This window comes from Ursus arctos, unplaced genomic scaffold (genome assembly GCF_023065955.2).
Source record: "Ursus arctos isolate Adak ecotype North America unplaced genomic scaffold, UrsArc2.0 scaffold_20, whole genome shotgun sequence".
Taxonomy (NCBI): Eukaryota; Metazoa; Chordata; class Mammalia; order Carnivora; family Ursidae; genus Ursus; species Ursus arctos.
This window is the reverse complement of record NW_026622875.1, coordinates 39,349,078-39,371,027: the sequence shown is the minus strand read 5'-3', so window position 1 is coordinate 39,371,027 and position 21,950 is coordinate 39,349,078. Positions and strand designations below refer to the sequence as shown.

The window sequence follows — 21,950 nt, the reverse complement described above, 5'->3', positions numbered from 1 at the left end:
TTGAGGTCCCCTACTATTAATGTATTTTTATCTATATGTCTCTTTATTCTGGTTAAGAGTTGCCTTGTGTATCTTGCTGCTCCCCTGTTGGGGGCATATATATTTATAATTGTCATATCCACTTGTTGAATACTTCCTTTAAGAATAATATAGTGCCCTTCTGCATCTCTAACTATAGTCTGTAGTTTAAAATCCAATTTATCTGATATGAGAATTGCTACCCCAGCTTTCTTTTGAGGTCCATTTGCGTGAAAGATGGTACTCCATCCCCTTACTCTCAGTCTGAATGCATCTTTGGGTTCGAAATGAGTCTCTTGTAGACAGCAAATGGATGGGTCATTTCTTTTTATCCAATCTGCAACCCTGTGGCGTTTGAAACCAGAATTTAAACCATTAATGTTCAGGCTGAGTACTGAGAGATATGCTTTTAATTCTGCCATGTTGTCAGTAAAGTCTTTGTTTGTATTGGCTGTGACTTTCTGTTTTGTATCACTCTTGGGGCCTTTTTACTTTTATAGAACCCCCCGTAATACCTCCTGTAGGGCTGGTTTCGTGGTTACGAAATTGGCTAGTGACTGTCGATTCTGAAATGTCTTTATTTCTCCATCAATTCTGAATGACAGCCTTGCTGGATAAAGGATCCTTGGCTGCATGTTTTTCTCTGAAAGAGCTTTAAAAATGCTCCCCCAACCCTTTCTCTCATTCCAGGTCTGTGTAGACAGGTCTGATGTAATTCTGATGCCTTTGCCTTGGTACGTGAGAAATTTCTTTGCCCTGGCCGCTTTCAATACTGTATCCTTGGATCTCATATTTGCGAGTTGCACTATGACGTGACGTGGTGTAGGTCTGTCATGGTTGAGCTTGGGAGGGGTCCTCTCTGCCTCTTGGACACGAATTTTTGTTTCCCTTGCTAGATTAGGGAAGTTTTCAGCTACAATTTGTTCAAATATCTCTTCTAGACCTCTGTTTTTCTCCACCCCCTCGGGGATGCCGATGATTCTAACATTGGATCGTTTCGTTGAGTCAGTAATCTCCCGTAGCCAACATTCGTGGGCGTGGATTTTTTTAAGACCATCTTCTATTTTTAATTTTTCCTCTATTAACCCATCCTCCAATTCACTAACCCTTTCCTCCGCTTCCGTGACCCTGGCCGTCAGAGCCTCTAGTTTTGCCTGCATTTGGCTCATAGAATTTTTAATTTCTGTCAAATTCGCTCTCATTTCCTCCCTTAGGGATTGTATATTCTCAGTAATATTTTCCTGAATACTTTTTTCAAGTCTACTCATTATCTTGACCATTGTTACTCTGAATTCCATTTCTGATAATTTGGTTACATCCATATCCGTTACTTCTGTGGCAGAGGCCCCTGACTCACTGTCCTTTCTTTGCTGGGGGGGGCTTCTCCTTCTTGTCATTCTGATGAAGAGAGGTTGCGGGGTTTCCAGAGCCCAAAATTATTGACTGGGTCCCAGGCCGTGCCCCTTGTTTTATAGGGATCTTAGAGATGTGGGCTTCTTCTTTAAAGATTTTATTTATTTACTTATCTGAGAGAGGGAGACAGACAGCAAGAACGAAACAGAAGCAGGGGAGTGAGAGAGGAAGAAGCAGGCTCCCAGCGGAGGAGCCCGATGAGGGACTCCTTTCCGGAACGCTGGGATCACGCCCTAAGCTGAAGGCAGGTGCTCAATGACTGCGCCACCCAGGCGCCTGGGTTGTGGGCTTCTTGATTTTTCAGCCTGCCTTCTGTGTTCTGGGGGAGGGGCCTGCCGCGCCGATACTCAGGCAACCCTGTTTGGGTAGAGTCTCCGTGCCCCTGCGATGGGGGGATGGGGATGGGCACTCTCTGAGCCGGTATTTCCAGGCTTTTGTTCTCTGGCGGCTTTCCCTGGCGGCCGGCTATGCCTCTTCTGAGGGTCAGAGCAGCAGCGGCTGCATTGTCGCAGAACAGAGGGATTGCAGCCCGTTCTCCACTGATGTTCTGGCCACTTTAACTCTGTTACTGTTGGTGCTGCTCAACCCTGCGGCGTCCCGGGATGTGCGCACCAACTCGGCGACCCTGCCCTCACTTCCAGGGCCGGCGCGTCTCTGTCCTTTGTGTTTCTAATGCCGCCAGCCACCGGCCGCCCCGTCTCTGTCCTTTGTGTTTCTAATGCCGCCAGCCACCGGCCGCCCCGCGCGTTCCCGGGTCTCCCGGTCTCAGTCTATGCCCGGTGAGCACACCGGAGTTTCGTGAGAAGCCTGGTGGCGCGCGCACCCGGTTCAGGGTCTCAGTCTGCTGTTTCGCGGGTGCCGACCGCGAGTCCGCCCGCTCCCCCGTGCAGGTGGCCCGCCAGCCGCCAGCCGCCAGCCGCCCCGCGCGCGCTCCGGGAGTTCCCGGTCTCAGTCTGGATCCCGTGAGCACACCGGGATTCCGGTGTTCCGGGAGATGCCTGGTGGCGCGCGCGTTCACGGCTCACCGGTCTCAGTCCGCTCTCTCGCGGGTGCCCTCTGTGAGTCTTCCCGCTCCCCCGTGCAGGTGGCTGCCGCTTCCCGGCGCCCAAACACGGCGGCTCCCTCCCCCTTCCGTTTATCTTCCGATATCCGTGCACGGTTTACAGCTCCCCTCTTGGTACCTCAATACTCAGCGCTGGAGATGTTCATTTGTAGAGATCCAGATGCATCATCCTGCGTCTCAGGCTGATTCCGTGGTTATTTAGGCTGGTCTGGTACCTATCCAGCTCGACTCAGGGGACCGGCTGAAAAAGGGGTCCCCTACTCCTCCGCCATCTTAACTCCCCTCCCTTCATTTCCTTTTCAAAGAGCTATAGAGATTATTCTCTTGCTCACTTTTGCCTGTAGCTGGCTGGACAACATTCGTTGCTGCAGGACTGGGGATTTATGCCAAGGCCATCTAAACCTTTAATGTTATTTATAAAGCACAGGGGTTTTTGTTGTTGTTGTTTTTATTTTTTTATTTTTTCAGATTTTAGTTATTTGAGAGAGAGAGAGGAAGAGCATGAGATGGGGGAGGGCCAGAGGGAGAAGTAGACTCCTCGCTGAGCAGGGAGCCCGATGCAGGACTCGATCCTGGGACTCCAGGATCATGACCTGAGCCGAAGGCAGTTGCTTAACCAACAGAGCCACCCAGGCACCCTATAAACCACAGTTTTAAATTCGTCTGTACAGCCCGTGTGAAAAATATATGTATAAAAGAAAAAGAGTTGTTTTTTTTTTTAAATGTGATCTTCCTTCACGCAGGTATGTCCAGAGGCTAAGAAGCCATGTTTCACTTTTACTTTAAGATTCAGTGATCTATCCGGTCTTCCCTTTCTCCGTGTTAAGCTAGAAATTTAAGTCCTGAAGTTGTCATTAAAGAGAAAATGAACAGTTTCCAGATATTTATGAGTCAATGAATGAACAAACTAGAATTTATAAAGAAATGCATGGTTACATTTTTTATAATGGCTTTTATTTATCTAGTTGTAAAAAGCAATCTGTGCCTATGGTGAAAACTTTGAAAAACAAAAAAAGAATAAAGACATTTAATATTCATCCTTGATTTTGCTAGTCATCGTTTATAGTTCCTCTTAACATTTTGGGGGTGTTTCTATGAATCTTTCTCTATGCATATATAATATACACCCTTAGACTTAAAAAATGGTTGAATTCATATTATGTGTGTATAGTTTCTTGAACTGCTTTTTTATTTAACATGTGATTTTGAGTATTTCTCATGTTGTGATTTGTAAGTACTAGCTTTACTGGCTGCACAATTACTTTCTAAAGTACTCCCACCCAGTTTGGAACCTGCAGGCTGCTTCTGCTTTCATACTACTAAGACAAATATTTCTGTAGACATCGATGCCTGAAAATCATAGTCTGTATTTTTTGGTTGTTTCCCTGGAAGCATCCATGCTTTCTTAGAGCTAAAGTAGAAACAAAGCTTAGGATCCATTTCCTAGAAAAGAAGTGATCCATTTCAGCCCTGTTAAATTCCTTGTCATTTGTGACTCTTTTTTGCTAAAGGAATAACCAATCAGGTTCACATTCCTCTTTTGCCCACAACCTCATCCTCACAAGGACCCCATTACCAAGTTGAACCATAGCGGTGGGCCCAAACCATGTTTTCCTTTCGTTGGGTGTGGAAAATAAGCCAGGATGGCACTTTGCCCAAAAGTGATCCAAGACCTTTTTGTAGAGAAAGTTTTGTTCAATAGGACAGAATTTTAAAATCAAAGTTTTATTAAGGTGAAATTTGTTCCTGCATCAGAAAGATAAAGTTTATTCTCACATGCCCAGACTAGTTCCTTCCAACATGTTTGCTAGCTCTTCTGTAGACACAGTTTCAATGACCTGAGGAAGACTTTACACCCTGGAAAGAGAGATAAAGGAAACTCAAGACCATGAACTCCTTTATCACAGCGACGCACATAGATGCTCACACCATTCTTCACAGTCAATGGCAGAACCCTTTGTTCCTCTTTCAAAAAGTGCCTTTGTGTTTCTCAGAATGAGCTGGCTCTGTCTCTCCCAGCTGTCGGAAATGCAAGAGAACTTCATGGAAAGCAGAGTCTATGTGGTCCCCTGTAAGGGTAGAGGTGAGCTCCTGTCACTTCGTCACAGTTGCCATCTGCTTTCATGTGCACTGGTGCCGCAGACATTGTTACAGTGGTGGGACAGGAAGTGGCTCTCTTACAGGTAAAGAGCTTCCTGTTCCCAGAGAAGCACAAACAGGCACTTTGGAGGACTTTTCTCTCCTGGCTTTGCTCTGACTGATTTACAATGTGACTTTGAAAGCCTTAAGGACTTGTTCTGGAAAAGATTATGACAACTTATAAAGATACGTACGCTATAATACATTAACATAAGTTAGAAAAGAAAAAGAACAAGAAGGCAAAGGAAAACAAGGGTAGGCACTAAAAACAAGCTGGAGGTTAGGTTAATATGCAAAATGTATACCATTATTCACTGAATTGCGTTTTATTGAACGCCTAATAGTTGTCAGGAACTCTGGACGTGTTTCTCAAACTTAGTTGTAGCACATTAATGGTCCATGACTCCATCTAGTAAGTGGTCAACCATTTTTAATGAAATAGGATGTGAAAGTTAGAACAGAGTAGAATAGAAAATATCACAGGGCATTGCACAAAGTAAGGGCATTATTTACTAAAAATGTATGTTTCAAATTTATATGTGTGTTTGTGTGTTGGGTCATGATACAAAATGTATTTCTTATCATGGCCAAGGTAAAAGAAAATGTGAAAAACACTGTCCTACAAGATGCACACATCTAGGGCTGAGTTTTCTAGAAGCCAATGAGAAGAGGGAACACATTAGTTACACAATTTTTGCTGCTCATTTCCTGCAAGAAAAACAATTTTCCCTATTCTTCACAAAGAGAAAAAGTGACTAACATACTCCACAACGCCTTTACAGAAAACCCGGGTAACTTAAAGCTGTTTTTTCAGCCTCCTCCCTTCCCTCACCCAATATAGGTGACAGCATTGCTCTACACTCTGCAAGAGGTCTGAGATTTCCCCTGAAGTATGCTTGAGGTCCTATCATCGTTCTTACCGTGTCTGTGTTTTTATTAATACTAAGTAGGAAACACACATGTGATATTTCTTAAAGTTTTCATAAATAAACTTATGCTTTGAAGCAGAACATGCATATACATTCCATTAAAACACATATATACATTCTATTAAAAATGCGGTCATTTACCAAGATGGTTTCATGGACCATGAATGTGTTGCAATTAAGTATACAAATCATTCACATACAGCTTGATAAGTTTTCACAAAGTGTATACACACATGGAACCACTACTTAGATCATGAAATGGAAACTGACAGGAAGGACACACTCTCATGTCCGCATTCATGCTCTCCCCCAAAGACAGAACTATCCTGAATTCTAAAACTAGAGATTATATTGCTTTGTTTTGAACTTTATGTAAAAGGCTCACGTAGAATGCATTTCTGTGTCTGACTTATTTTGTTCAATATTATGTTTGTGAGGTATTCCATCACTGGTGATTTATATTCCATTGTGTACATATTACAACTTTTTCTTCATTCCACTATGATGAACATTTTAATTGTTTCCAGCTCTTGGCTGTGAAAAATGCAGCTCTGGACATTTTTGGATGGGTTATTACTGAACATGTGTATATACTTCCATTGGCTTTGAGGACAGAATTACGGGTTCATACCCATATATTCAGTTTCAAGAGATACTGTAGAATAGTCGAAGTGATGGTAGTCTCACCAGCGGTGTATAAGACTTCCCACTTCTCCCTGTCTTCTCCAGCACTGGGTATTGGCAGTATTTTTGATCTTAGCTATCTGGTATTTGGATATCCAGATATTTAGCTATCTGGAAGTATTTAGATACTTCCTTGTGTTTTAAATTTGCATTTCTTTGATAAATAAGGAGGAGGTTGAGCACTTTTTTACATGCTTGTTTGCCCATGAATATCCTCTCCTGTGAGATAGTCTTTGTCTATTTTTATTTGGATTACCCTTTTTATTATGGATTTAGAGGAGCTTTATATGTATTCTGAATATGATTCCTTTGTCAGCCATATATATTGCAAATATTATTTTTCACTTCTCGCTCTTATAATGATGAGCAGAAATTTCTAACTATAATCTAATTACTTATTTTTCCTTTATTTGTTGTTCATTTCTGTTTTTATTTTGTTTCTTTTTTATGTCCTTTTTCCTTTACTGCTAGTGTCTTCGTGTCCTGTTCAAGAAAAACTTTGTTACCTAAAAATCATTAATATGTTTACCTATGTTACATTTTTTTTTAAGATTTTATTTTATTTTTTTGACAGAGAGAGAGACAGCCAGCGAGAGAGGGAACACAGGCAGGGGGAGTGGGAGAGGAAGAAGCAGGCTCCCAGCAGAGGAGCCTGATGTGGGGCTCGATCCCAGGACTCTGGGATCACACCCTGAGCTGAAGGCAGACGCTTAATGACTGAGCTACCCAGGCACCCCTACCTATGTTACATTTAGACCAACAATCTACCTGGAATTGATTTTTCTGTGTCATGTGAAGTCAGTGACAATACCACTATTTAATCAATGCCACCCCTTTCTTGCTGCAATGCATTATCATCTTTAATGATCAATGGTAATATAAGGGTGGGTCTGTTTCCGGACTCTCTTTTGATTTGTTTATCCTTGTGTCAATGGCATGTTATGTTAGTTAATGTAGATTAACTTGTTAGTTAATGTTAGTTAATGTAGATCCATAGTACTGAAACTGGTAGTATTAAGTCCTCACATGTTCTTTCTCAATGTTGCCTTCTTGGCTCATTGCTTTTCCTCATAAATTTTAGAATTAGTTTATTAACATCCACTAAAAAGTACTTATGTGACTTCGATAGGGATTGTATTGAACTAATTTGGGGAGAATCGAAATATCTTTACAATATTGAGTCTTCCAATCTGTAATTGTGCACTCTCACCTTTTTTTATTTTCAGTAAGTTTGTGTAGTTTTCTGTGTAGAGGCCTCTCATATCTTTTTATTAGATTTAATTTTTAGAAATTTTATATTTTTATGCTAATATGAATGTTATAATTTACTGAATTTTATTCTCTGTTAATTGTTGCTACACAGCAATCCAATTGAATTTTGTATGTTGAGCCTATATCCAGTGACCCTGCTAAATTCACTTATTAGTTTTAATATTTTCTTTGTAGATATTTTGGGTTTTCTCATACAAATCATAATGTCAGAGAATAATTGTGGTTTTATCTCTTCTTTTTGTTCAATCTTTTTTTTTTTCCTTATTGCAGTAGCTAGGACCTCTAGCCTAATGTTTAATAGAGATGGCTATGGAAGGTATCTTTGAATGTTCCCTAGTCTAAGAGCAAACTTTCAATATTTATCATTAAGTGAGATGTTTGTTATAGGTTTTATCAGATTGAGAAATTTTCCTTCCAATCCTAGTTTGCTGAGAGCTTTTATCGTGAAGAGATTTGAATGATAGCAAATGCTTTTTTCCCATATCCATTGAGATAATCACATGCTTTTTTCCACTTTTTTGTTAATAGGATGCTTTACATTGATTTTCCAATATTAAACCAATATTCTATTTCCAGAATAAATTCCTCTTGCTCATAATGTGGTATCACTTAAAAGCATCTCAGGATTCAGTTTGCTAATATTTTGTTTAGTATTTTCTCCTAAATTCATATGGGATATTAGTTTGTAAGGTTATTTTTTGTAATATTCTTGCTGAGTTATGGAATCAAGACTATGTTGACCTCATAAAATGAGTTTCATACAATGAATTGAGACATGATCCCTCTTTTTCTATATTATGAATGAACTATGTATGATTGGTGTGGTGTTCCCTTAAGTGTGTGGTAAAATTCGCCAATAAAGCAGTTCAGTCCTGGAGAATATTTTGTGAGGAAATTTTTAGTACAAAAAAGTCAGTTTCTCAAAGGATATAGGACTATTCACATTTGCATTATTGTTTTCCTGTTTGGGCAAATTTTTTTGGTAGTTTATCCATTTCATCAATATTTTCAAATGCTGCCATAAGGTGTTCTTATCTTTTTAAGGTCTCTAAAACCTTATAGTGATGCCCTTTTTAATTCCATATTTGTAATATTTTACTCCTCATCTTTTTTCTTGATTAACCTGGCTACAGGCTTTTGTTAGTATTTTTCAAGAAGAAATTTTTGGCTTGGATTATTTTCTCTATTACATCCCTGTTTTCCATATCTTTAATTTCTAATTATTATTTTTCCTTCCACTTTGTTTAACTTGGTATTGTCTTTATGACTTGATGAGATAGATATTTAAGTCATTCATTTTCAGGCTTCCTTTTTTCCTAATAGATGCATTTAAGTATGTGCATTTCCCTCCAAGGACACTTTTAGCTGCAGCTTACACATTTTTTTTTAGACTTTATTTATCTGTTTATTAGAGAGTGTGTGTGTGCACCATCGCGCGAGAGAGAACACACGTGCAAGGGGGAGGGGCAGAGGGGGCAGGAAACGAACCAGCAGACTCTCTGCTGAGCACGGAGCCTGACACAGGACTCAGTCCCAGGACCCCAAGATCATGACCTGAGCCAAAACCAAGAGTTGGTCACGTAACCAACTGAGCCACCCAGATGCCCCAAGCAGCTTACACATTTTGATATGTCATGTTTTCTTCATATTTTGCTTCATAACCTTGTTTGATTTTCATTGTGCTTTACCTTAACCCATGAGGTAATTAGAAGTATACAGCTTAATTTCAAACATTTGTGATTTTTTTTAGTTATTGTTTTATTATCCATTTCTAGCTTAATTCCTCTGTGGTCAGAGAATGTATTCTATATGAGTTTTGATCTTTGGAATTTTTCCAGATTTACTTTTGCCCAAAACATGGTAAATTTTGGTAAATGTTTAATATGCAGTCTGTGTATTCTATGGTTATTGGCCACAATGTTCTAAATAGATTAAGTAAAATTTAGTAATCACATTATCCAGATCTATATCCTAACTCATCTTAAAAAGAACATTCTACCAGTTACTGAGAGAGGTACATTGAAATCTTCCACTCTGTGGATTTGCTTACTTTCCTATATTTCCAAGTTCCCATCTTGATTTTTTTGTCCTTCTACCTAATATTATTTTAATATATATATATATATATTTTTTAACATTGGTTTGCGGGTAGAAAATTCTCTTAGGAGTGCTTTTCTGAAAAAGTCTTCATTTTTGTCTTCATTTTTAAACAACTTTATTGAGGTCTTATTGATATAAAATAAACTGAGTGTATGTAAAATATATAATTTGGTAGATTTTGACATATGTATATTTCACCACAATCAATACAATGAACATATCCATTACCACCAAAAGTTTCCTTATGCCCCATTTTGATTCTCCAAATGCAGAGCATAAATTTGAGGACATTTGGAACAAACCCATTTTTTCCTGGGCTTTTGCATTGGGTTCAGCATGAAACTAAAAAAAAAAAAAAAAAAAGGTCTTCCACTTTCCTGGACCAGTATAATAATAACAATAACAGCTAACACTTATGTTTATATGTGCCAGACACTGTTCTAAGCACAGGCCCGTTTTACCATTGAGGAAGTGAGGTAGATACTAGAGGGTGTCTCAGGACATGATCACGTATGTTCTTCTTTGGCCCGGTGAAAATCTTCTACCTGGAGATTCACCAGTGTCTCAGTACTAAGCACAGATGTGTTAGTTTTAATCTTTTATTTTCTTTTTATTTGGGAAAATTTGGAAAATATAGGTGGGTATACAGAGTAAAATTTAAATCACCAATAATCCAACCACCTGAAGATTACAACTTCTAGCAATTAATTGTATCCTTTGAGTCTTTTGCCATTATAAATAATACCACATGAACATCTTTGTCATTATAGCTTTCTATGTAGCCATAATCGTCTATTTAAGATAAATTCTAAGAAGTAGAAATGCTTAATAAAAGAACCTGAAAAAGGTCAGGCTTTTAATGCACTCACTAATGTTTTACTAGTTTAATGGGTAAAGGTGTGGGGGAGGGTACACAGTAAGCAGGTGAATATCAAGGTGAATGAATGTCAAAGAAGTCACGTGTAAGAAAGAATATTCCAATACCAGAATACAGGCAAGAAAGCCTCCAAAGGATCTCTGATTATGACTTTGTATATTTGTTTATTTTTTTGCTTTTAGAAAGAGAAAATGGATTTTAATTGTTTTTAATAAATAGCTTTCTTTTGGTAGATACCACTGGATTTGGAGATATATAGCCTTTTACTGTCTCTTTCATTGTTTGTTATTACTGTTAATTATGTTGCTCCAATTACGGTTGTGTTCACTCAATCAAAAGAATCATTACAAAGTTCGTTCTGGTATAGCACCTGGACTGACAGCCTCGATGCCCAGCTTCTGCTATTGCTCCTTCATGGGTAGCGGTTTCCCTGCCATGCTTTGTTTGGAGATCCTCCGGGGGTGGTTCTCTGCAGTGATGAATGCCATCTTTGTTTAAGGGGGCAGGAGGGAGAATAATCTAATTCTACCAAAGAGAGACAACAGTAAACCGATCCTGTGTTTCCATTGCTGTTGGAAAAAGAACAGTAAATGACAGCAAAATTGAATAGCTTGATACTTGCACAGTATAAATTACCCAGCGGAAGAGATGTGTCGAGAAGGAGAGTGAGGATTTGATCTCTGCCTTTCAGTTTGCAGTCATTGTCAACCACGAAGTACAAAAGTTGGCCCAGCAAACCTTGGCTTCATCCAGGCTGCCAGGGAGAGAGCCAAGAGATTTTTTTCCCTTGCAGTTGCTCAGGATTGGTCTTTTGTGAATATGTTTACATTGGTGAATAAAGCTAGCGTACTTTAGTCATTTTGCTACAGTAATGTTTTTCAAACGGTGGGCTGTGCCCTATTAGAGGGTAATGAAATCAATTTAGCAGGTCATTACTAACTTTTCTTTAATGAAATAGTATATACAATAGAATAGAATAGGGTAGAGTTGAATGGAATAGAAAACGTCCAAATGCAACACAAAAGTAAGAATATTATTTTGTAGAACTGTTGTTTTAGTTAGATACATACACACACATCTATATGTATGTACATGTGTTGCAGATTAAAACATACTTTTTATTGTGGGTCATGGTCAAATAATTACTGCCAGAAATTTTTTACATTTAGAGATGGGGTTTTTTTTCCCTAGGAATATTTTTGTATATAGACAATTTTCCAAAAGTTGCTTGGAATTGAACAGATCAGACTTTGGGGTTTGGGGTTGAGGTGAGCAGAGAAAGTCTTTTTATTGACATGGACGGTAAATATCTTCTTGCTGATCAAAACTCCAAGTAGAAAAAGGGCAGGCAGTTTCTCCTTTGCTGTCTTGCCTGCTGTTCCCTTGTAGTGTAGTCAATAAACTTCCATCTCCTTTAAAAAACAAAACAAAACAAAAAACTCCAAGTAGAAAATAATCTGGCTTATCTGAATCTGCCTTTATTATGGTCCTATATAGAAAGTAACTCTGATAATGACACGTCTTTTCAAATGGCAGCTAGAAAATGCCCCAAGGTGAGAAAACCACCATAGTGCCATTCAAATACCAAACCAAAGGTCACCAGACTGACAAGAGGACAGCTCATGGTAATACTACACACCTCCTTGCCTGTGACTGGGGCTAAGAATTTACCAGTGAAGTTGCTAGTAGTTGATGGTAAGAACGTGTTGATTTCAAAATTTTATGATGATAATTTCATAATAAAATCAAAGTTTTTTCCCCCTGATTCAGCTCTACTTAAATCTGTGTTAATTGCTTTGAGTTAACATTAAGTAGACTCATGAATTCAGGTAAGATCTAGCTGGTGGCCCAACTGTATATAAGTTTCCCAAATGTGGGAAATATGCATATAATACATATACACAGATCATATCAATATATAATACGTTCTGCCAAATATACCCATTCATTGGTACGTCATCCTTGTTGTATTGACTCAGCAATAAGGAAAGGTTGCATTTGATTAGTGATATCTGTGATGAACATCTTGGATGCATGGATTGCTTTTCTCTGTTTTATAGGGGGAGGGAAAGGAATAGCAGGCAGATCTAGCCCAAAGTTAAACCTTTTAGCATCTCTCATTCTCATATTCATCTAGATTGTTTAGATAGTACCTCATAAATGTCTGTCTGTTTACTTCTTCCATTACCACTGCCACTGTTACATTTTTGATCGTCATTAAAAGAACTATTTATAGGAGCTTTCTAGATCGCTTCCCTACTGCTGGTGCTTATAATTTTTGATAGGATCGGGGATCATGGGCTCCACTGAAGGCCATGTGAAAGCTGCGTACCATCTCTCAGAAAACTGAACACTTACCCAAACACCTGCCAGTTTGTTCAGAAGGGTTGTGAATTCTCTGAGGTCTGCACTTAATTAAAAACCCCTAGTCTAGTTGTCTCCTTCCAATCTATGCATCCCTCCAATATCTAGGAGAGTAACATTCCTAACGCACAATTTGGATCGTGTTACTCTCTGCTCAGAACCATCTTATTTCCTGCTGTCTTCAGAACAGAAGTGCAGTCTGATTGGAATCCAGACTCCTTCAAGCTCTCACTTTTGTAGCCCCATAGCGCCCTCCCCACCCCTGTCTCCTCCTCCCCAATACACGACCTTCTAAGCCGAACCAGCACACCTGCTCTTTTCCCCAATACTGCCAGCACTTTGCTTCCACAGTTGCTGCTACCGGAACATCCTCTCCCTCACTTTGTAACTACTCAGGCCCTTTCTAACCTTCAAGCCCAGTCTTTCTGATTCTCAGTATTCTGCAGATGTAGCCCTCAGCACTGAGTAACGCCTCGTATAGTGTCTTGCACATCGTGGTGATGTATTTCCCCTTTGCCTTCAGATCCTCCCCTTGCATTACTGAGAGGCTTGCCCCTGAGTGTTGTGCTGGCCCAGTCCCTAAGTCCAGTTGGCCAGCATTTGGGTTCAAGACTTGGAAAGCCCTGGAGAGAGAATGGAAGGCCGAAGGAAGAGAGAAGCCAGGGTATTTCTTTCCCACACTCTCTGCCTCCCACAGTATCTTAGATGAAGGCTGTGTCTCAACCCTAGGGCTTCAGCTCCAACTAGAGAGGCCCTGTGAGCTTCTGCTGGGTGGCCTTGGCCCCAGGGCTCCAGTACTGATGCTCTTTTTTGCCCCGTAGCTCAAGGATTTCTTGCCGGTGTTCAGCTCCTGGATGCCTCGTTCTCCCGTTGGCCTTTACATCTTTCCCTTCACCCACGTGATGAATTTCCGACATTGTAGTCCTTCTGTTTAAATGCTTGACCAATTCGTGTTTTCCCCGTTGAACCTTGAATGATACCGCTCATTTGGTGGATATTTGCTGAATTTTATTACCTAATTTTAAACCATCTTCTGGTGGGCATCTTTTTTTTTGTTTTTAAGTGAAGCAGATGTATGTCCCGTATCAGTTATCTAGTACACAATAGCATGGAATAGGGTTACTTGGGGTAATAACAAATTACCTCAAAACTCAATAGTTAGACACAATTGGCGTTTATAGATTCACAAGTCTCAGGGTCAGCTGGGTGGTTCTTCAACTTCCAGCTGGGCCCACTCCTTCATATGTGTTAGCTCTAGGTCAGCTTGGTGGCTCTGCTGGTCTTGCCTCGGCTCCCGTACTTACACGGCCTGACTAGTCTAGGCTGATCCAGGATAGCCTTGGCAGAGACAGCTGACATGAGTCAACTTCATCCCGTGTTTCTCAACCATGACAGGCTAGCTGAGGCATCTTCCTATGGCAGTCACAGAGGAACAAGAGAAAACACAAAAGCATAACAAGAACTTTTTCAGACTTCTACAAGCAGCGTACCTGCTAACATTCCACTGGCCAAAGCAAGTCACATGACCAAAACCAGACTCAAAGGGGACAGACGGTAAACTAGATTCAATGTCTTTAGTGCAAAATTACATGACAAAAGGGAGCTGTGAAGAATGTAGATTACAGTGCAATATAGTCCGTCTCAGACTTCATAAGATTTGATGAGAGAACTGAGACTAAAGAGATAGACAAATAAGACAGACAGATGACATTAATTTTTTTGCCATATTAACTCTTTCACAACAAAAACTTTGCAATAAAATGCCCATGGTGTATTCGCTCATTTGTTCGGTGTGGTTCATTTGTACATAGTTACTGACTGAAAAAGAAATTGAGCAAGTAAAGAGCCATTTATAAATAATGTATTAATAAACCAAGTTAAAGGAACTTTATTTATCCTTTAACCTCCAATTTGCATTAATTGGGAGCAGTCACGGGAAATTGTGCCAACTTCACCTCGGGTCAGATGGCTCAACAAAATGAACTGTTTCATGCCCAGAAATAAATATATTCCAAATATAAATATGAATCAGTTACAAAACAGATTCCTTTGAAAGTACAAAATAACCACACTGTTAATATATTTGTGCCCCAATTAAAAATGTGTAAAGAGCACACATTCTAGGCTAAAGTTGTCCCAGGGAGTGATTCTCATTTTTGCTTTGAATCTCATGTAAACAAACTGGGCAGGCTCCTTTGAGCCATGAGCAAATTTGTGGCCCCTGGTTCTCTAAAGAGAAGAAGAATTACAAATGGGTATGTTTAAGTTGGAAAAGTCTGGGGCTTGACCTTGCTCCTTTAAATTTCCTTCATCCCTAAGAAATCACTTTGAATTTGTCTCGTTGGAGCGCTCTAATCTGGTTTGTTCTTGGTTTGAGGCACACCATGAAAGAGATTCTGTCTGTTGGGATTATGGCAAAATTTGGAAGCACCCTCAGTCACACTGTTTTTCAGTTTCCTTCTCTGCAGTTTTATCTTAAACCTGGGCCTGTTCTTAGTTAATTCAGAAAGAGGCCCGTGACGTCTTACTACCCGGGTGAGATTCCTGGCGAGCTGCTTCTTCGCTGTTTGACTTTGGGCAAAAATGTTAAACCTTCCTGTGCCTCTCCTTGCCTCATCTGAAAAATGGTCATAGGATCATTGTGAGGATTAAGCTAAGTAAAATTAGGTAAAAGATTAGCACAACCCAGCCCCCAAAATGTCCTTAATAAAGGTTACATAGAAAATGCTTATTATTATGAATCATGACATGAGAATTTTTAGGTTGTTTTCACTGAGTCAGGTTCACATATATTCTTCAAAATCTAAATCAGAATTATACCCTCAAAAGATAAATGGGGTCCAGTATTTTCATGCAATGGCACTGTTCGTTTTTAAATATCAACGTCAAGGATAGCGGTGTATGCTCACTTATATCCGCCATGAAGCCACAATGACAGTCACAAACACTAGCTTCTTCCTGGGCTTGTCTGTGTATTCTTTGAGAAAGCTTTTAGAATATGCTTCTTAAAAATGTCTTGGTCTTCTGCCTCGTGCTATCAGATTTTCTGATGTTCTAGCAAACAGTGAGGTCATAGTGATGGTTTGGGATTTCAAGTCTGTTACAAGAGCAGTGGACAGAGCCTGAGGAAAGCAGATAAATACAACCCCAAGTCTTCCGCCATGTTGTTTTAAAAGGGAGGAAAATGAATAACAAGCCGATCAATTTTTAACAAGTATGTTTTGCCTTTTAACACACCGAGTGTCCCTTCTGTGTGGAGTCATGGAGTAAAAGAGCCACTGTGAAAACAACAGCATCCTGAGGAGCTCAGAGTCCGTCACAGAGGAAACTTACACATCCGCACACACAGATGCACACCCACACACACCCAACAATCACTTTAATGATATAACAAGCGCTTTTATGGTGCTGTAAATGTTGGGTGTTGAGTGAAAAGACAGTGACGGAGCATATATTCATCCAATGTGGCGGCTACAGGGAATGTGACAGACCAACACGGTTGGCTCTCCATACACGATGTTGAGTCAAAAATGGAGAATGGTAGATACACATACAGAGATTCGTATCATAGAGGTAAACACACAAACACAGATCATTGTCCTGGACGCACATATTGTATATAAATATAAAAAAAAAAAGTGGACTAGAAAAATACAGGTTCATGGTCTGGCCTTAGAGTGGGGTTGTCTATACTCCCTATTTTTTAATGTAAAAAGAAAAAGCAGCTATGACAAAATTTATCAATGGTCCATTTGAGGCAGCAAGAACACAGACATTTGCTCTACTAACCCCTGTTTCTCTGAGTTCTAAGTTCCCCACAACAGCCACAAAATTTGCGGGACCACAGTTAACCAGAAAGCAGCTTCTCGCTTGCTCTTCAGACAGACCCTCGGAACCGTCCTCTGCTGAACAAGTAGATGCCATGGTCTGTTTGGCCGCCTCTTTCATCTGTCGATACCTGTGGGAAGTGTCCCCAGCATAATCACACTGAACACCATCTAGACAGTTCCACAGTTCCAAGCCCGGCTGCATCCCCTGATGAGGACCTGTCATTGCAGCACAGGCCATGGCGGACACTTCTGTTGGCTGAGACCGGTCCTGGGAAACATCCTCTGAGGCCAACCATACCTTCGTTAGCACAAAATCTCTAAACCATTTCAGCTCTACATATGCCTTTTAACCATCTTTCCGGGCTGGCAATCCAAAACTCCCGAGTCTTGCCCACAGCCAGGTAGCTCTTTGGGATCCACAAGCGTTGTCCTGTGCCCCTACTGTGTTATTGAACTTCTGTGTTCATGTTTTTTTCTCTGAAACTATCTCCCCTTTGGAAGATTTTATCTCAGTCTATTTGCATTTATTCAGAATCAGAGACAGCTCTGAAACCAGGCCCTATTTAAACACAGAAAGAAGAGCAGTTGCAGATGAAACAAATGTTGGGGGAACTTAAAAAAAAAAAAAAGAAAAGAAAAACAAAAACAAAACACTTCTATTTACCTTCTTGTGTTTCCTTTTTTCCAGATCTGCGGTTTCCCTCCCGTGGGCCGGCCTGCGTGGGTGCCAGCTTCCGCACGGGATTTAATGGATCAGAAGGTCAGATGTCAGGCTTGACTTGGCTGTTTGCAGACTCGTGATCTTTATGATTAATTGTCACTTTTTAGCACTAGGGGAATTACCTTCTAATTCATGGCATCGCTGCTGTTATTTAACATACTTTTAATCTCTGTAGGTATTCAGGAGAAATAGAAAACATTAAATGGGCTGGAAAATCATAATGGAGAAAAGGAAGTCTGCAGAAGTTAACTTAGGGCAAGAAGAGTAATAATCCGACAATGAGAGAGAGGAGCCGTATTTCACCTGTTATGTGGGGAAGTTGCGCTCAGGGAAGACCCAGCAGCCCTCTCCAACTGCCTTTTCCTTAAGTGCTAAAAAAAGGCGTCAGGAGTAGCGAATCGGTGGGTTAGAGCCCGTGGGATAGGGCTCGGCACCTGTGCGGTGCACACCCCCTTGCTTTCCGGGCAAGCCCTCCGTTCTCCCTCTGGTCCCCAGATGTTTGGTAACGTCAAGCAGCCTGTTTGGAAGGCTACGTTATAATTTGGAACCCGGTTTGTTTACATTATTATAACAACAGTTTCAGTTTGTCTCTGCAGTTAAGATTATGTCAGCACTTTCCTTTCTGTGTTTATTATTTTTAGCAGTTTAAAAGCTACCCGTGAAAAATGGCTTTCTGGCTGTCAGGTGACATTCCGGCTGGGCCAGGGTCTGGTGGAGTCTATAGAAACGCTCCCGGGCTGTGAGAGTCGAGTCTTTTGAATGCTGTCTTTGTGCCTCCCCTTGCCCAGGGCCTCTGGCTTATTGTCTAGGCGCCTCAGTCGGGGTGGCGCTATCTGATGGTAACCACTACTAGTATTACAGTGCTCGGTGCCCGGACCCTCCCTGGGGGCCCCCCGTCTGGCTGCCTCTGTCTCCTAGCCCTCCCTCAAGGGAACCGGTCAGAGCTCTCATATCAGAAAGCACTATTTGCAATTTATAGAATGTTCGAGGGAAAATTATCAGTAAGGATCACCTGGGCCGGCGGTTCTCTAACATTTTTTTTTTTTTTTACAAAGAACCCTTTTCCCAAATGAAATCTCCCAGGGAACCCCAATTTGTAAGACAGGGAAAAGTACAGCTGTTCTGTTTGAAGGGGAGGAGGGTTGCCGCAAAGCCCACCCTTCAGCCTCCTCCTCACCCACCCCAACCAAGGTGACTCCTCAGGCCCCCTCTCGGCTCCCAGGAGACCTCCCGACTCCTCAGGATACTGGCACACCATTCTTACAAGGCGACCCCTTCCACTTACAGATAAGGAAACTAAGAGGTGATTTTTATACAGGCTTCAAACATGAGACATTAGACACTAAGCCACAAAAGAGTGCACTCTGTATTAATCCATCTTCATATAGCTCTAGAAAAGGCAAAACCCATCTGTGATGATAGAAATTGAAATAGCGGTTACCTCGAGGAGAAGAGGGCATTGACTGGCAAGGGACAGAAGGGAATCTTCTGGGGCGATGGAAATGTATATCTTTATAGGAGTGCGGGCTACATAGCATTTGTCAAAACCCCTCTGTGCTTTTTACTGTCTGTAAATTATACGTCCATCAAAAAATAGAAACAAGAAGGGAAAATAAGGCAAACGGATAAATGAATTAGACATTTAACACATAGAAACACCGATGAGCTTCCTTAAATTTTGAAAATACTAATGAACTTCCTTAAAGCTATGTGGACTATTTATTGAGTGGGCTCTAAGGTCATTATACAGTTTTAGAAGACAGGAGACTGTGCTCCTCTTCCAGAACTTCCTTTGTTCAATAATGGCCAACATCAAGGGGAAAAAATTTCTTAGAGAATACCAGACAGTGGAACCACTGGCTACCTTCTGGGGTCTTCTAGCCTGTGATATGGCTAAAAGGTGATACGTAGGCAGAGTGAGAGTGGAAATCTTGAACACGGTACTTCATACATGCATTGCTTTGACATGTACTATACATGTACTAGTGATAATGCTCCAGAAAGCCTTCATCATGTTTTAATCCTTGCTCCCTCATCGCAGCGCTTTTCCATCACCTATGAAATGCAAGATTCCTTTTCCCGTATCTTAGTGGAGTGGGACTACTGGTGACTGAGATTGGGATTCGGTCCTCAAGAGACACCTGCAGAATAGGGCTACCCCGGGTTCGGTCTTTCTGCTTTGGGCATTGTCAAGTACTCTCAAATGACGGGCTTTGTGCCTATACCTTTGCAAGAGGCACTTTGACCCTTAAAAAAATACTTCCTTTTCCCTGAAATACTTTGAGCCAACCCTACTTAAATTTTTCTATTTGTGTGTTTTAGAAGTCCTGCAGTAACACGAAAGGTGATTGTTTGGGTTGAAGTGCAGCTAAGGACATAGGCCAGGCCAGATGGGACCCAGCAGCCAACTCTGCATTTAGAGCCTGAGGAGAACACTAAGCAGGCAGAAGGAAGGGAAATGTTTTGTTTTGTTTTGTTTTTTAGTGTTTATTTTTAATGGCTTCAAAATTTTTTTACTTAAATTCCTTTTAGTTAACGTACACTATATTATTAGTTTCAGAGGTAGAATTTAGTGATTTATCAGTTACATACAGCACCCAGTGCTCATTCCATCATGTGCTCTCTTTAATGCCCATCACTCAAATACCCCATCCCCCACCCCTTCCCCTCCAGCGACCCTCAGTCTGTTTCCTATAGTTAAGAGTCTCTTATGGTTTGCCTCCCTTTCTGTTTTCATCTCATTTTATTTTTCCTTCCCTCCCCCTATGTTCATCTGTTTTGTTTCTTAAATTCCACATATGGGAGCGTCTGGGTGGCTCAGTTGGTTGGTCGACCGCCTTCAGCTCAGGACATGGTCCCAGGATCCTGGAATGGAGCCCCATGTCAGGCTCCCTGCTTCTCCCTCTCCCTCTGCTCCATCCCACACACCCCTCCCCCTCATAATAAATAAATAAATAAATAAATAAATAAATAAATAAATAAATAAATAAAATCTTTTTTTAAAATTCCGCATATGAGTGAAATCATATGGTATTTGTCTTTCTCTGATTTATAGTCAGTCAGAGAAAGTTTTTTTTGGGGGGGGAGTCTGGAGCCTGATGTGAATTTGGATCTCAAGACGCTGAGATCATGACCTGAGCCAAAATCAAGATTGGACGCTTAACTGACTGAGCCACACAGGTGCCCCTGAAAATGTTTTCGGAAAGGAAATGATGGCAGTGTTAGGAAATGGTAAGAGAGGGTTACATGGAGCCAGAGCGGGAAGGGTTTGAAGATACTCAAATGTTCCAGCCTTTGAGGCTGTGCAGACAAACTCGCTACTACTTGAGTGATTTCCCAACAAAGGGCCAAGGCCTATTTAACTCACAAGATTGATCCACAATAACAAAAATTTAGTTCACTAATGAAGTCATGGCAAAAATGAACCATCCATAGAAAATAACATTTTAAATAACCAGAACCTATTTTAACCCACACAGTCCGTGCTTTGCACATACAAATTTCCTAATTGAATCAAATTTAATCGAGGATGATTCTTACTTAACCAATTTAGTTTAATGTGCATAAAAGCAGAAATAAAATTACACGATCTGAGAGTTTGGGCAGAATGTGCTTTTTTTGCGATTTTATGCTCATTTGAAAGGAACTGTTTCTTCACATCATTAAGAGTCAACTTGTTTAAATGGAAAATAGAAGACAGAAATTGTATGTCTTCCCATTCCAGTGATGTGGGGAAAGTGATTCTCCTAGAGCCAACATTCTTAAAATTTATGCGTGTGTGGAAGTACACATTTATCTATAGGTCAAGTGCTCTTAGGACAATACAACATGTGTGTAGTCAGATTCTAGTTATTCATGAGAATGAGGGTAAAATATCAATAATCGAAGTCCAGTCTACTGACATATTTTCCATTGACTTCTAAAAATTAGCAAACTGAAACTTTCAACTATTCTTATAAGGACTGTTAACAAGTGGGACAATATCCTGGTTTGAGTTTTATCCCCCTTTCCCTCCCCAACTATTTTTCCTACTGGTGCCATTGGTATAATAACTGAAAAAGAGAATGAAAGAAAAGTAACAAACACTGTAATGTGCATATTAAAAATAACATTACTATTATTGTTATTATTGGTTCCTAGACAATAAAATTGAGGGTAAAATGAACAGAAGCAATGCCTAAAGACATAATTGTCACAGTGGCAAGGCTGGACTTGAACTCAGGTCTTTCTACCTGTAAACCCCGTCTTAAGAAGAAAAGCAATGGTTCAATATTAATCAAAATATTACATTGGCTGGGGCGCCTGGGTGGCACAGTCGTTAAGTGTCTGCCTTCGGCTCAGGGCGTGATCCCAGCGTCCTGGGATAGAGCCCCACATCAGGCTCCTCCGCTGGGAGCCTGCTTCTTCCTGTCCCACTCCCCCTGCTTGTGTTCCCTCTCTCGCTGGCTGTCTCTCTGTCAAATAAATAAATAAAATCTTTAAAAAAAAATATTACATTGGCTGGATTGGAGAAATAGCTACATTAGTGGAGAGAATAAGC

The 21,950-nt window shown here is 40.6% G+C and overlaps 1 protein-coding gene across 16 annotated transcripts in view; it reads left to right on the top strand.

Annotated features, from left to right (window-relative positions):
- Nucleotides 1–21,950, top strand: part of THRB (thyroid hormone receptor beta) — a 375,214-nt gene that overhangs the window by 147,158 nt on the left and 206,106 nt on the right. For all 16 annotated transcript variants that reach the window (XM_044383354.3, XM_026496908.4, XM_057315953.1 and 13 more), the window contains one exon: nucleotides 17,378–17,449. In XM_044383354.3, the coding sequence (XP_044239289.2) occupies nucleotides 17,378–17,449 (72 nt within the window). The remainder of the gene's footprint in view (nucleotides 1–17,377; nucleotides 17,450–21,950) is intronic.